General features: G+C 46.9%; 1 protein-coding gene across 1 annotated transcript in view; it reads left to right on the top strand.

Moving 5' to 3' along the window:
• LOC143119431 (sodium bicarbonate cotransporter 3-like) overlaps positions 1 to 15,445 on the top strand; it is a 61,218-nt gene that overhangs the window by 13,907 nt on the left and 31,866 nt on the right. Inside the window, exons 4-8 of the mRNA XM_076280933.1 lie at positions 3,370 to 3,508; positions 3,933 to 4,093; positions 5,624 to 5,812; positions 11,097 to 11,212; positions 14,285 to 14,347. Of these exons, the coding sequence (XP_076137048.1) occupies positions 3,370 to 3,508; positions 3,933 to 4,093; positions 5,624 to 5,812; positions 11,097 to 11,212; positions 14,285 to 14,347 (668 nt within the window). The remainder of the gene's footprint in view (positions 1 to 3,369; positions 3,509 to 3,932; positions 4,094 to 5,623; positions 5,813 to 11,096; positions 11,213 to 14,284; positions 14,348 to 15,445) is intronic.

The raw sequence follows: 15,445 nt of genomic DNA, 5'->3' as shown, positions 1-15,445 counted from the left end.
ATTGATGAGGATATGAGTTGATAATCACTTCAAATCAAATCTTCATGATGACGCGCACACACACACACACACACACAAACACACAAACACCAGACAGCTGAGTTACTGTTTGGAAGCTGTGACATTGTTAGGAATGTGCATACATTAAATAATGTGGCACAGATTTCCTATTGGCGTTAGCATTTTCAAATTGATTTAGCGTGAGCATTTCCTGAGCACTCTTCACCCACGGAGGCTTGCTCGGGTGCTCTGACTGAGTGACCCCAGCGATGGATTGTTCTAGCATGCGTGCCAGTCTTGGGTCCTAATGATGCTATTGCTTCCTTCCCGTTTTGAGGACCTGTTTCAACACCATAACATGGGACAACCTCAGGATTAGCCAACTTGTTTCCTACGCCATTCTTGCAACATGACTGCTCTCATAGGTTGACTGAACCCCAGTTAACCATTGAACCCCAGTAACATATAGCTTGTTGATGATCTGTAGGTTGCCCCCTTTGATTAAATCCAATATAAGACCAAAACAGGTAGGTCCAGAGGGTCATATGCCTATTGTAATGATTACTCTTGGGTTAACCTTCACTAACATAGAACCAGGTATATAAATGACTCTGAATGCTGAGCTGGGTTAAATAGGTCGATGTGATGCTCTCTGTTTCAGAAATGGATAAATCGATGGATAAGATTGGACCCATGGGACATAATAATGGGTTGGGTTCAGGAAGATTGGGCCCATGGGACATATGTAATGGGTTGGGTTCAGTAAGATTGGGCCCATGGGACATATGTAATGGGTTGGGTTCAGTAAGTCACTGGGCTGGCCAAAGGTGCAACCAGATAGTAGCTGGGACTCAACTGGCTCCAACACAGATTTGTGACGCACAGTTAGTCATGCAGCAGCACAAGATCAGCGGTTACACGCTTGTCCCAATACATCTGTTTGCCTACTTTGGCATTTATTCATTTAGCACAATTTCTTTAACACAAAGCTGAATAGTTACTGTATAGTACCACTACATTTTCATACGCGCAGTTTGACTACTGGTGATAAGCTTCAGGTTAAAACTCTAACACGACTCCCCCCACGGCCAGCTTCGGCTCTGATCTGTCACTGATCTGAGCTCTTTACGAAAATGCACACTAGAGTGCGGATCGGGCCGCAAATTTCTGTCCAAGTTTTCTGAGTTGCGTCCGAACCCGACCCGAACCCGACAGGCATTTTGATTTTTATGTCCGAACCCGACCCGAGCCCGACGCAGATGATGCCTCAGTTATTCCCATGCTCGCATGCAGGTCACACACAGCGCACATTAACACAAGAGGCCCAAGCAAGCATAGCCTTCTGAAATAGAATTCTTGTCTTACCATTGACGAAAAGTCTTGAAATGAACTGCAACAGTATTTGAGACTACAGTGCCTTTGTCACTGATCCATACGCAGCATCAACGTTAATTGGGGCAACTCGAGGAAATTCTCATCCAGTTGAACGAGACGACCTTATAGCCTACCGGTAGCCTATGTCTTTACCACAGTATGCAACGCAAATAATCTTAAAATCTCCTGATAGGCTAACAACTTTTTTTTTTTTAACGTCACCCAAGACTGTGCTTATGTGCATATGTGCGTATGTGCATAAACATTTGTTTATGTAGTCGTGACGCATGTGCATTTCAGGTGGCATGCCTGAAATGTATGCGTTGTCACAATAAACAAATCTTGCACACAGGAAGAAAGCTGTTACAGCTGACAAACGTTTGCATCATGTAAAAGCAGATCTGTTGGTTACCCAACATAATAAGGAATTTTAAATGTAAAGCTTCCAATGCATATCGCCCCCATGTGTCCAAACCCGAACCGAACCCGACTATAAATTCTAAATATTTGTCTGAACCTGACCCGACCCGTCACACTCTAACACACACACACACACACACACACACACACACACAAACAAACAAACAAACACACACTAAGGGTCGACCAATATGTTTTTTTCAGGGCCAATACCGATATCAATTATTACCAAAACAGGAGGCCGATAACCGATATGTAAAACCGATATGTCAATTGTCAAAAAGGGGGGTAGATAGTGAAGGCGATATGCTGCAAAATCTTCTTTAATTATGCAAACTTTTCTTTCTTCTTTTGATACACAATTGTCTATAAACTTGCATCACTTGCAAGTGTAAATCCTGTGTATCATGTTACTCCAAGAGCTGAGTGATAGCAATTATTTTCATAGAGTAGGCCTGCACAATGGGCTACAGTATGTGCTTAAGGGACCTGTCACAAAGAGGATGCTTTGCCATCGTGTGTGTGAGTGTATGAGAGAGGGAGAGGAAGAGGTGCATGCGTGATGGCAAGTGTTACGGTTGAATAGTTTAACAAAACAGTTTTAAAATAGTCCTTAGGCTATTTAAGCATGCAATTTGTGTTCATATGTAGGCTATAAGCTAAATTTTTGAGAGCCTAAAAATAGCCAGCTCAGGACGCGATTTAGTTCAGGTCGGATTAAATTACAGCTGGCCCTGGGTGCGTGTAGTCTTTTCTGACGGTCCTTTTCAAAAAGGAGCAATTAGACTTTTTGATGGTCGCTATCGCATAATTTAGGACTTGTCTACTATGTACTATGTCCGCTGAGGTGTCCCGTTATTCACAATTAACGGACAAGGCGGAGGCAGAGAACTCCCGACACGCAGCACCCGAGTTTGTAGGCTAACTAGTAAACGGCATATCAGTAACGTGCATCAATCGGGAATTCGCTAAATGAAGGAAGTGGGTGCATTACTTATTGATCCGGATCAAAGAGACAATAGCTTACAAAGTGGTGTTTTTGTAACTTCAGTGTAGATTATTGTGATTCATTGCAACTTCAGCAATGTAAGGTAGGCTACCTTCCTTACCTTTGAAAAATGGCTCCGTAGGTCTACAGTCTGCCTCAGTGAGAAACTTTCTCTATGTTCAGTCTTCGATCCTGATTGGCTGCATTCGTGCTAACTAACAAATTAGACGGTGTAGTGGGCGGGACAATGCTCTTCACCACAGAGTAGCAAATGCAGGGAGTGAGAGACGCTTTACAGAGAAAGTAGCGTTTCATTCTTTATCCATTTCAATATTGGCTTATCGGTGGAAAAAATGGCCGATACCGATTATTATAAAAATGCTAAATATCGGCCCTAATAATCGGCCTGGCCGATAATTGGTCGACCCCTAACACACACACACACACACACACACACACACACATAGCCAGTGTTAACCAGGCCTAACTGTGAATGTTTGTGCGTGTTTGTGAGTGTGTGTTGCCCTGACCGTGTCGTTTCCCGTGTGTGTGTGTGGCCCTGACTGTGTCGTCTCCCTTCTGTGCAGACACTCCCTCCCAGAGGGTGCAATTTATCCTGGGCACGGAGGACGACGATGAGGAACACATCCCCCATGACCTCTTCACTGAGCTGGACGAGCTGTCCTTCAGGGACGGCCACGCCTATGAGTGGAAAGAGACCGCCAGGTGTGTGTGTGTGTGTGTGTGTGTGTGTGTGTGTGTGTGTGTGTGTGTGTGTGTGTGTGTGTATGAAAGAGGAAAACTGAAAAAATGTGGGAGAGTGAGAGGGAGGGAATGCCTTTGTGTGTGTGTGTGTGTGTGCGTGTGCGTGCGCATGAAAGAGGAAAAGTGAAAAAATGTGGGAGAGCAAGAGGGAGGGAATATCTTTGTGTTAGTGTCTTTGTCAGAGAGAGAGAGAGAGAGAGAGAGAGACTGTGCAATTATATATGGTGGGTGGTCCTCCAGCTGTGTACATTGCTCTGCACCTGTGTGATTCACAACTATTTTTATGCTGTGTGTGTGTCTGTATGTCTGTCTGCCTGTACATGTTTTTTACATATGTGTTTGTGCATATGTGTTTGTGCATATGCGTGTGTTTGTGTGTTGACAGGTGGCTGAAGTTTGAGGAGGACGTGGAGGATGGTGGTGAGAGGTGGAGTAAGCCCTATGTGGCCACCCTCTCCCTGCACAGCCTGTTCGAGCTGCGCTCCTGCATCCTCAACGGCACTGTCATGCTTGACATGAGGGCCAACAGCATCGACGACATTGCAGGTGTGTGTGCGCATTCTTTACCTGGGATTTAGCCATGAATTTACCATAATGATGGACAGATTGTGTGTGTGTGTGTGTGCATGTCTGCACAGCACATCAAACACATCTGGCCCTTGGATGCAGTATGTGCTTTATGTGTGTGTATGCGTGCATGTGTGCGTGTGCAACTTCATTATACACAGTATACAAAACACATCTGGAAGTGTGTGTGTGTGTGTGTGTGTGCGCACGTGCCAAATTACCCTGTGCCAGCCTCTAACACCGTGATCCCACAAGGACACGCTGCAAGTCAAGAGCTGGGAAGCACCTTATTATGATTAGCTGCTAGCGTTTGATAATCCAGCCTAAGCACCTACCCCACACAAGGACACAGCAATTACCTCATGAGTTGAAACAGGTGTAGGAGAGCCGCACCGCTGCACTCTACACCGCTGCACTCTACCCAGTGCATGCTGGATACTATGGATTTACATTACATTTACATGAACAGTATATACTTGCATACTTGCAGGCTCAGACATTGTATTGGAGCAGGCGCCCCGGTTAGTGTGCTAACAAAAGAACACTTCTGGGAGATGATACTACGTCATTAAACATCACACTAGGACATGTAGCACATGTGGCTCCTGATAATGGCACTCACTTTTGCATACTCGTCATACGGAGCCTCACAGCAGGTGCAGGTGTGGCAGCTGCTTTTGGGCGCCCGTGTAAACAGGTGAGACAGAGCACTCAGAGCACAGGAGACGCGGGATGCCATGCGAGCTGGTGAGCTGATAAGAATCAGTGGAGATCACACACAATGCATCCAGTGCGCCAAGGCAATCAGACTCAAGAGACTTAAAGGGACACCAGGCAAGCCTGATGCTTTTTCTCTACGAAACTCTCCCTCGCTCGGTCTGAAGCTCTTTTCCTTTTCTTTGCGTCTTCCGTCAAGGGTTTTCGCTGCTTCTTCGCCGGCTCTGCCATTATACACACGTTTGCAACAATCTCTAGCGTTTCGTTAGCCTGCCTCTGTGCTGTAAACTGATCCTGCTCTCCACCCCACCAAACGCCCTCTTCTTTTAATAAAATGTATTACAGAAAAGTTACCACATTAAGACAACAGTGGAAAATCAGCAACAACAATAGCATATAGAGACACAAAGGTCTCTCTGTGAAGGCTGGGCGATGCTGTAACTTGACTGTAAAAGCAAAGTGCTAGCAGCCATGCTCAACATTTAGGGGTTGCCTATATTGAGAAGAATGTTGGTTACATTTGTGAAGTACTGTATATCACTCACTCTCAATACAACCATCTGCTGACGACAAGATGTAATGTGACAAGTGTAAGTAGATGTGAGTACAGTTTGTGTGTTTGTGTGTATTATGTGTACTGTATGTGTGGATGTGTCTATGTGTAAAAGCCCACACGTTGATGTACTGTGTAAGTGTAAGTGTGAGAATCCCGTTTTCTCATGTATCCTTACATTGTGTGTGTGTGTGTGTGTGTGTGTGTGTGTGTGTGTGCGTGCGCGCGCGCGTGTGCAGACATGGTGATTGACAGCATGGTGGCGTCGGGCCAGCTGGACGAGTCTCTGCGGGAGAAGGTGCGGGAGGCCATGCTGAAGCGGCACCACCACCAGAGCGAGAAGAAGCTGAGCAACCGCATCCCCCTGGTGCGCTCCTTCGCCGACATAGGCAAGAAACACTCCGACCCCCACCTGCTTGAGCGCAATGGTGAGCATGCCCCCCCCCCCCGCCCCCAACCTGCAACCTGCTCTTTTCTTACTCACTTAAAATCAACTTTAAATATACAGTATATAACCTTAAGAATCACTGTTTTTTCTGTTTATTTTTTTATTTTTATTTTCTATTTTTTATTGGTTATTCACTTCTTCACACTTTGACCATTGTAGAGACCATTCTGTTTTTTCCTTTTGCAGCGTTCCTGTTTTTCTCTCTTAACTTTTTCTGGAAGAGGCCCGTTGTTTTTTTTATTATTATTATCTTAACCAAGTGGTTTCTTTCTTAACAGTGATGTTTCCAACAGTCCTGCAATCCCCTGCATGTTTCCTCAGCTTTTATCCTTATCCTAGAAGAAGTCCTCACAAAGACACAACTCTACTGTGTTGTGTGTGTGTGTGTGTGTGTGTGTGTGTTTGTCTGTGTGTGGTCATAATCCTAGTTGTAGTCGTAGTCTGGAGCAGCCGAACTAAACTGGTGGTGTGAACACTCTGTGAAACGGAAGGTGTGAGTTTCACAGAGGGTGTGTGTCAGAGGCTGGCTGGAGAAGGCCACCTGCAGTGTGTGAAGTGAAGCATGGTTGGCCGCCGCTTTGGTTACTTCCACGATCAGTAAAGTGGACCATGCTTCTCCTTTTTTCAAGATTGCGTGAAAAAAACAGCCATAAAGCCAAGCTTGTACAAATTCAGTTACTGACGCTGGCACGTGTTGGGGGTGCTTGTATAATGGTGTGTGTGTGTGTGTGTGTGTCTGTCATCAGCTGTGTGGCGTGAGTGTGTGTGTGTGTCTGTATTTCACAGGGCTGTGTTGCTTCTTCTTTCTCACCAGCACTTCCTCTCTCACTTGCCCACTCACTTCCCAGCATGCCTTACCAGTGTGACATCATGATGTTGACGGCAAACTATTCATTTTCATCTTTTCTCCACCAACCCCCCCACCCCCCACCCCCCAACCAATTCCAGCCTTCTTTCCTGACTCCTCTTTCACTGCTCTCTCTCATCCCTTTCTCTCCCTTGTCATCCTCTTTTCCACTGCACTGGTTCTCTTCTCCTCTTGTCTCCTCTCGTCTCCTGTCATCTCCTCCCCTCTCTTCCACTACTGCTCTCCTCTGTTCTCATCTCCTCCTCCCTTTTGTCCCTTCCTTTCCATTCCTTTCCTCTCTTCTCTCTCGCCTCTCCTTTCTTCTCCCCTCCCCTCTCCTCTCATCTTTAGGGGAGGGTCTCTCCTCCTCCCGCCTGTCTCTGCTGAAGCGCACCTCCTCCATTGGCAGCTACGGCACCCCCCCTCACTCCCGCCGCCCCTCCAAGAAGTCCCGTTTCTCCCTCGGCAGCCGCTCTTCACTTCTCCTCAGTCACCTCACCTCCTCCCCCACCTCCTCCCTCACAGTCACCCCCACAGTCACCCCCACAGTCACCCCCACAGTCACCCCCACAGTCACCCCGACGGCCACCCCCAGAAACACGCCCCCGACCCCCCGCTGCTCCACGCCGGCCCCGCACTTCTCCGGTCCCCCCCTGCTCGGCCCCCAGATCCTGGTTGACCCCGGTGACCAAGCGGGCATTCCTCAGGTGGTGGTCTTCCCACCCGAGGAGGACGAGGAGAAGCAGGACGGGCTCTCCCCCCTGCGCCCAGACCTGCCCCTCATGGAGGAGGGCCCTATGCCGGACACCGCCCACCTGGCCTGGCTCCTGGCTCCAGCAGAAGGCAAATATCACCCCAGGCAGGGAGTCCATCTGCATGACCACAGACCACTCCTGCCTGCCTGACCCCTTTACACCCCCACCCCAATAACCCCACCGCTCCCTCCCCATCCTCATGCCAGTGTGTACAAGCACAGCCTGGTCTATTCTTCTGTAATGCGTGTGGTTTGTGTGAAGTTGTGTGTGTGTGTGTGTGTGTGTGTGTGTGTGTGTGTCAGTGTTGCGCGGGTTTGGTCACAAGCGGCCTGCGGTCGCCCGATATTTTAATCAACCCGACCGCAACTCGGACCGCGAATATTAATTAGGACAAAATTATACCCGACCCGCGATCCGACCCGCTTATTTACAAAATGTGTGCTTTTGGTTATAGGCTGCATGCAGTGTGACAGTAGGCCATTTCTGTAAAAACAAACTAATTTATTTACGAAACTTGATGCAGTAGAACTACACGCAGTAAGCATGCAGGACATAATGTTTGCGCAGGAGAAAGAATGAGAATAAGAGCGCAAGCACGCACGCAACGCACAAAGGATAAGAACACTAGGATAAGATTTGAAGGCCCTGGACATCCACTGTTTAAAGTCACAAACACAACGAACTAAGGTAACTTTTATGCATGCGCGAACCTATACATACCGGTAGATATGGCTGTGTAGTCTGTGCCATAACATTTATTCCTGCAGGCTGCCCGTTTTGGCTGTCATACTTTTAAATGGCTTCGCAAGAAGTAGGCCTAGACCATAACCATAGCCTATATCGCTTTTCCTGAAGGGGTGTCTTTATTATTTTAACTCGCGTCTTGCTTCTTTACTGTTGACGTTACTGTATTGATGCTTTACTGTATTGATGCTAGCTTTCTCGTGATATTTTAAGTAGGCCTATTTGTAGAAAATATATATTTAATTAATTTTAACTGACCCGCCCGCAAATGACCCGAATATCATTAAAATATTTTGTTTATGACTCATAACCGCGGGTGACCGCGGTCATCCGCGGGCGACCGCTTAATTTCGGGCAGACCGCGCAACACTGGTGTGTGTGTCTATAAGGTTGTGTCTGCTCTCATATGTTTATGTGTGTGATTGATTTCAAAACCACACTATAACTTTCGTGTAGAGGCATGCATCTTGCCAACGGCTGTGTGTGTGTGTGTGTGTGTGTGGGGGGGGGGGTAGTGAATGTGAGCCGACTAAATCGCCTCATTTGGCGATCCCACCAGTCTGGTGTGTGAGTGCAGAGATTTGACTGTCTGGAAGTTGCTTACCTGGCTGTCACTGGATACAGGCTTCACACTCCCCTACGCAGACTGGCACGTGCGTCTAACGTGGCCTCGGTTCGCTTTGATTTAGACGCTGTCAGTTTAAAAATACACTCGAAGAAGAAAAAAAGAACTCTTCTGCTTACCAGACATGGAATCTGCCATGGGCGAGGGGCAGCAGTCTAGTGCCCGAGGACTGGCCGCATGTCGGGCGATGAGAAGGGTGAGAGGTCATCAGGACACGGAGTGTAGGCTTATTTTTAGGGGCTGAGGTGAGTTGGACCCCCCTGCGTGGAGGCAGCAGTCGGGTAAGCCGAGCTTTATGAAGCCCAGATTTATGAAGTTGGCTTTTCACAAATCATCTGTTAAGTTCAGATAACGCTCAGCGAGCAACCGAACTGGAGCCGCTGACCTTTTAAAAGTGGTGCACATTTACTTAACTGTGGGATAGCGTCATCAGAAATGGGAAGTATACCTTTACAGATGAGGTGTGTGTGTGTGTGTGTGTGTGTGTGTGTGTGTGCGTGTGTGTGTGTGCTAGTTGTCTCACAAACGCATACAAACAAAACTCACACATACATACAAACAAAACTCACACATACAAAGACTGACAGACACACCCGCCCAGCAGCACTTGCATTGTGACGTGCTAACTCTGACAGGTGAATTCAGCACCATGTTATACGTCTCTCACCAGCACTTGCCACCTCACTGGTGGGTGCTAATAAAGTGTGTGTGTGTGCGTGCATGTGTGTATGCGCGCGCGTGCGTGAGCTGAACTTGGGAGTGTGAGACTCGTGTTGCACCCCTCTGACACAGTAAGATGAGCCCTTGGGATCAAGGAACCCAGTGATGTCATGGTGTTCAGAGCAGCGTTTTGCAATGTGTGTGAATGTGTGTGTGTGTGTGTGTGTGTGTGTGTGTGTGTGTGTGTTCGTGTGTGTGTGTGTGTGTGAATGTGTGTGAATGTGTGTGTATTTGCGTTGTTTGTAAAAGCACAGACTTGATGGAGTGGGAGAAAGTAATTTCTCGTATAATTGTGAAACCCTGTCCTTACTCCTCTCTCTGTGTGTGTGTGTGTGTGTGTGTGTGTGTGATGTGATAATGAACGCAGCTCATCAGCATTTCAATTCTTTGGGAGAGATTGCATATGCCATATGCGATCTTTCCCAAGTAATTGAATGCTAGACTCACTGACCTGAGTGGGGCAGGAATCTGATTAACGTAATTTTTATTCCTTTTCTTCTTGTGGAGTGCCTCTTGAGTCACTGCTCTTGTCTCTAGCCTATTCTGAGGCAGGGGCGCCTGTGTGCAGCAAAATAATCATCTAGAATAATAATGAGATCTGGTAATGCACCTCTGCCCCCTCTCCAACACACAGGCACACACACACTCACAGAAACACACACACACACATAAAACACTCACAGAAACACACACACACACACACACAGACGCACACTCTTTAGCACAGTTGGCTCATGATTGTGAGATTTAGATGTGCGGACATTGGTCTAAGATCACAGAGCCTCGTGCTTGTTTTAATCTCCCTTACGATAATGCGGTCCCCCTCCACCATCACCCCTCTCCCGTTGATTCTGGGGGCAGTCTCTCTAATAAACATTGTTGCTTGTTAGACAGGCCATTTTGCCACAAAGCAGAGTGTTGCACTGCATGTTATTAATTTCAGGGTCGATTTATGGCAAACAGACACCGCCACATGAAACTCTCACATGCCACCACCCCCCCCCCCCCCCCCCCCCCACACACACACACACACACACACACACACTACAGTATTTAGCCTTTCTGCCTTCAATTCTATGTAGCGTGTGTGTGAGAGAGATTTGTGAAATCTGCTGGCCTTGAAGGCACATTCCCAATACTTGGCGTTTTTTCTGTAATTGGGTTACGAGCACAATTACAATGCCAGTGCTTTGGAAGTTAAGCTGAAGTTGATCAGTGGCTGTACTTTGTCGTGCCGTGTTGTGTGCTGTTGCCATTGTGTCCCCCTGCTCACCCTTGGCTAGAGGGCATTGCGATGGAAAATACCGTCCTGTGTATCAGGACTTTGCTCTTTGTCCCGTGGGTACTGCTGCCCAGCAGTAATTGGCCTAGCGTCGGTATCGGCCAATATCGGCATTGTTGACTGGTGTCAGTCATCGGCAAATTGCATAGCATTTACTGATGGCAGTGGCTGCTATTTTGCAAATCAATTCTGCACTAGTTAAATGTTGTGCTATGTTTTGAATTTTCCTAATCACAGATTGGTTCTTTTCCCCCTCCCCTCCCCTCCGCCACCCCACTCTACTCTTGGCAGGGCTGCTGGCGTCCCCGCAGTCGGCCCCTGGGAACCTGGAGAACAGCAAGCCCAGCGAGGGCCGCATCAACGGAGCAGGGGGCAGCCGTGAGAACAGCACGGTGGACTTCAGCAAGGTGACCCCTCCGCTGCGGCGCTCCTTTTCTGTCTCGCTCGCTCTCTCAAAAGGGCTCTTTGTGTTTCCAGCCATCCATTATTATCCATTATCCCAGATATGCAAGCAAGCACACGTACCTCTACACACACACACACACACACACACACACACACACACACAAACCCATCCTTCTTTGGCCACAGTTGCATTGTTCTAAAGTAGGGGTTTTCAACTGATTGTGAACCAGGGACCACCATTCTGGCTAATTACATAACCCCAAGACCACCACTGAATAAAAACACTGATTCCCACATTGCAACTACATTACTGAATCCATGGTCAGGGTCCACCAGCAATGTCCTCACAGAACCACAAGTGGGCCGCGGACCACTGGTTTAAACCCCTGATCTAAAGCCAATGCATGTCTACACTGTGGTGAAATCAGCACTCCCTTTGATCTTTCTGGTTAATGTTTCCCATCCCTGAAGTCTACATCTTCCCCTGTCCATCCCTGAAGTCTACATCTTCCCCTGTCCATCCCTGAAGTCTACATCTTCCCCTTTCCTTCCTTGAAGTGTATATCTCCCCCTGTCCATCCCTGAAGTCTACATCTTTCCCTGTCCATCCCTGAAGTCTACATCTTCCCCTGTCCATCCCTGAAGTCTACATCTTCCCCTGTCCATCCCTGAAGTCAATATCTTCCCCTGTCCATCCCTGAAGTCTACATCTTCTCATGCCCTTCTTTGTCTGCTGCCACTAGACCCCCCAACCATTGCTGTTAATCAGAGCAGACCCCTGTTTATATGTGATGTGTTATTCTATTCTCCACAAACCACAGCAACCCCCCCCCTGTGCTATACTCACCCGACCACATCCACATTCACACGTCCTCTTTAGTAACACTAAAGATTGCTCAGAAAGCCACAGAAACCTCTAAACATCTCCTGTTTAGTTGTCTCTAAGCAATCTTCATTTTCTTCCCCGTTTTTGTTCCGGTGTTTCAGATGTCTTGCAAGGGCTTGGTAAGCATTTTGACCGAGACATGTGATGGTGTCTCAATCCACAGTCAGAGCGGTTGGAAGGCCACAGAAATGCAGGCCGTCTTCAGAAGAGAGAGCCATATGTGACGTTCGCTACCATTAGTTGCCAGAAACTTCTTTCTTTTACACTTCCAAAGTCTTCACTGTAGTGTGTACACACACACACACACACACACACACACACACACACACACACACACACACACACACACACAAACTGTCTGACATTTTCTTGTTACTTTTTTTTCAAAGCCACACAAGTTCTGTCAGGTCCCCGTTAATCCTGTCAGGAGTTGGTCAGCGGTCAAAGCGTTCAGCTGCAGCAGGTCTCGCTGTCAACTGGCCTGCTCTCCTCTGGCATAGACAACTATAATCCTAGACTGTTGAGGTGCAGTACAATACAACACACACTGTAGAGAAATTTCTTCTCTTTCACAGAAGTGGACAAGCACATGTCAGCATGTGGAAGCAACCCCCGGTGCTGTGCATTGGAGAGGATAACAATCGACAGATGTAGACAGAATACTTAGTCCCTGATCACTAGGGTTGTGAATCTCTCATGTAAAAGACGATACGATTTGCATCTAGATACATGGGCACGATTCGATACAAGAAAAGATACATGTTCATAAAAAACGATTCAGTACGATTCGATGCAATTCGGTGCAGTTCAAGAATGAAAAGCATTCTGAAAGATTTTTTATCATTTGCTCAAGGTGCACATTCATTTTATATTATCAATTATCATGGTCATGGTTGTCAATTAGGAAAAAAAATGTGTGAATATGATTATCTAAACTGAGGTTTGTATCATATACTGTATTGAAAATGAAAAAAGAATAGTCTACATTTCAGTCAAACACAGCAGCCAAATACAACATAAAAATACATTTTTAGAGACTTTATAGATTTTATAGTTATATCTGATTGCTTTCACGGAGCTGTAGCCTATTGTTGAGGTAAGACAATACCGAAATAAAATAAAACAGTGCTTAAGACACTCTTGGCCTTTTCTCATATAGCCTACAAGAATAAAATAGGCCTACATGTCAATGAACTCTCTGGGCTTATTTTGTTCCAATGGTAGACCTAATATGCAGAAACCTATAATGCCACAAGTCTGAGTGAATATGAACAAAATAATAATAATTTGTGTCCGTTTTAGCAGCAAGGGCCAAATTATTCTTTAACATTAAGGAAATCCCTACATCAAATGTAAGGTTACTCTACAGACTATCATTGCTTTTTAGGAATGCTATAGTAAGTGTTTAATTTCGCGCTGGACTTTGAAAAACAAAAGAGTCAAACAAACGACCGAGTGCGAGTTGTCACGTGCTTAAATTGCAGTAGATGTATGGGTAATGAGGTCCTTTGACAACTTTGGGCAATGAATGTAGCCAAAAACGAACTGCATTACCCACAAATCCATGCCACGTGTAGCTTCAAAACAGGAAGTGGGATGAACGCGCTGCTTGCAACATAAATGAGAGTCTGAGCGAGCGGAAAAGGTTGTGAACCGATTCGCAACAATTAAATCGATATAGCGACCGGTTCATTTCAGTTTTATTCTGATACGGGGCTTTACGTATCGATGTAGCCGTATCTTACACATTAAAAACGGATACCGATACGTATTGGTTAATCTTTACACCCCTACTGATCACCCTTTTGTTTACAAGTTTAAGATGTTAAATGTTGGTGTTTGTGATGGTAAACAAACATTACACATGCATTAATATTTATGTTTAGCCAGCAGTCCCTCCCTCACTTTTATCGAAAGTAACTACTGCAGTGTACAGTACAGTGTACCAGCAGTGTTTTCGGTGAGGAGACCCTTTTATGCTGGTGGTGCAATATTGAACCTGTTGAGCTAAAAGTTTCACTTGTCCTTCAGCCCTTTACAAAAGAGGAGTGCACTCTGGGGGCTTGAGATCTGTCTAGGGGGTAGTAGATTGAGACATGTGGAATCAGATTGAGTGCCAACATTCCTTATGATGCATCTTGTGTTGTCTGGTTTCGTGCTGCTCCATCTCGACCACCACCTGCACCAGAAATGCCACCCGTCGTTTCACTGTAGTTGTGGTGCCCTTGGCGGGAGCTCTGGAAGGCCAACCGTAAGTCTCTCTGTTGCCCTGACTCCAGTCTGGGTTCTCGTTGGTCGTTGGTCAGTGTCGTGTTGTGGAGGCTGCCCTGTGACTGTGACATCCTGTTATGGAGCCCTGTGGTTGTGATTGGCCTTTAATGACTGTGGTTGCCTGAGAGTGTTCCGTGGCATGGCTGCTGTGCGTTAGGCCTCGGTGTTGTAATCTTGTGTCTGGAACCTGTGAGAACCTTAAGACCCAAAGCCACCATGGAGCTTTGTGGATTTTTTTTATAACCCGAGATTTCCTATCTGTGTGTGTGTGTGTGTGATGTGATCTTATGTTGTCGTTGTGCTTTTGTTTGTTGGCACACTCGGTTTTGTGTAACCGTGTTTGGTGTTTGGATTTGAAAGTCCCAGCGTGCGCCCCATGTGAGTCAGGATGGAGGAGCGTCTCAAGTAGCTGTCAGAGAAGAGAAATGGCCGTATACACACACAGACCACAGTGGGGACTTTGCATTGGACCTCATATACCTGCTGTCTTTCTCTCCGATGAGAAACATACTGTATATACACACAGGGGACTCACTCTCAATGAACATGTCCGTCCCCCCCCCCCCCCCTCCGTAGGTGGACATGCACTTCATGAAGAAGATCCCTCCTGGGGCCGAGGCCTCTAACGTGCTGGTGGGGGAGGTGGACTTCCTGGAGCGGCCCATCATCGCTTTCTTGCGGTTATCCCCAGCCGTGCTGCTCACAGGCCTCACCTGATTTCCTATCTGTGTGTGTGTGTGTGTGATGTGATCTTATGTTGTCGTTGTGCTTTTGTTTGTTGGCACACTCGGTTTTGTGTAACCGTGTTTGGTGTTTGGATTTGAAAGTCCCAGCGTGCGCCCCATGTGAGTCAGGATGGAGGAGCGTCTCAAGTAGCTGTCAGAGAAGAGAAATGGCCGTCCCTGAAGAACTCCTGGAGGTGTCGAAGAACAATATTTGTTATTATTCCAGTAACCAACTCGGAGGTCCAGGGAAGGGCCATCGGGTGTGGTCCACAGCTTAGACCCAGGAGTTCCCACGGGTGCAGATCCAGGTTAGCCAAGCGGGACTCGCAGGGAGGAAAACATGACCAGGTGTG

Source organism: Alosa pseudoharengus, unplaced genomic scaffold (genome assembly GCF_046254945.1).
Source record: "Alosa pseudoharengus isolate Yale_2024_CS ecotype anadromous, Long Island Sound unplaced genomic scaffold, YU_APseudo_1.1 YU_APseudo_1.1_scf_12, whole genome shotgun sequence".
Lineage (NCBI taxonomy): Eukaryota > Metazoa > Chordata > Actinopteri > Clupeiformes > Clupeidae > Alosa > Alosa pseudoharengus.
Note: the sequence above shows the minus strand (reverse complement) of the source record. Positions and strands in the feature narration are given on the sequence as shown.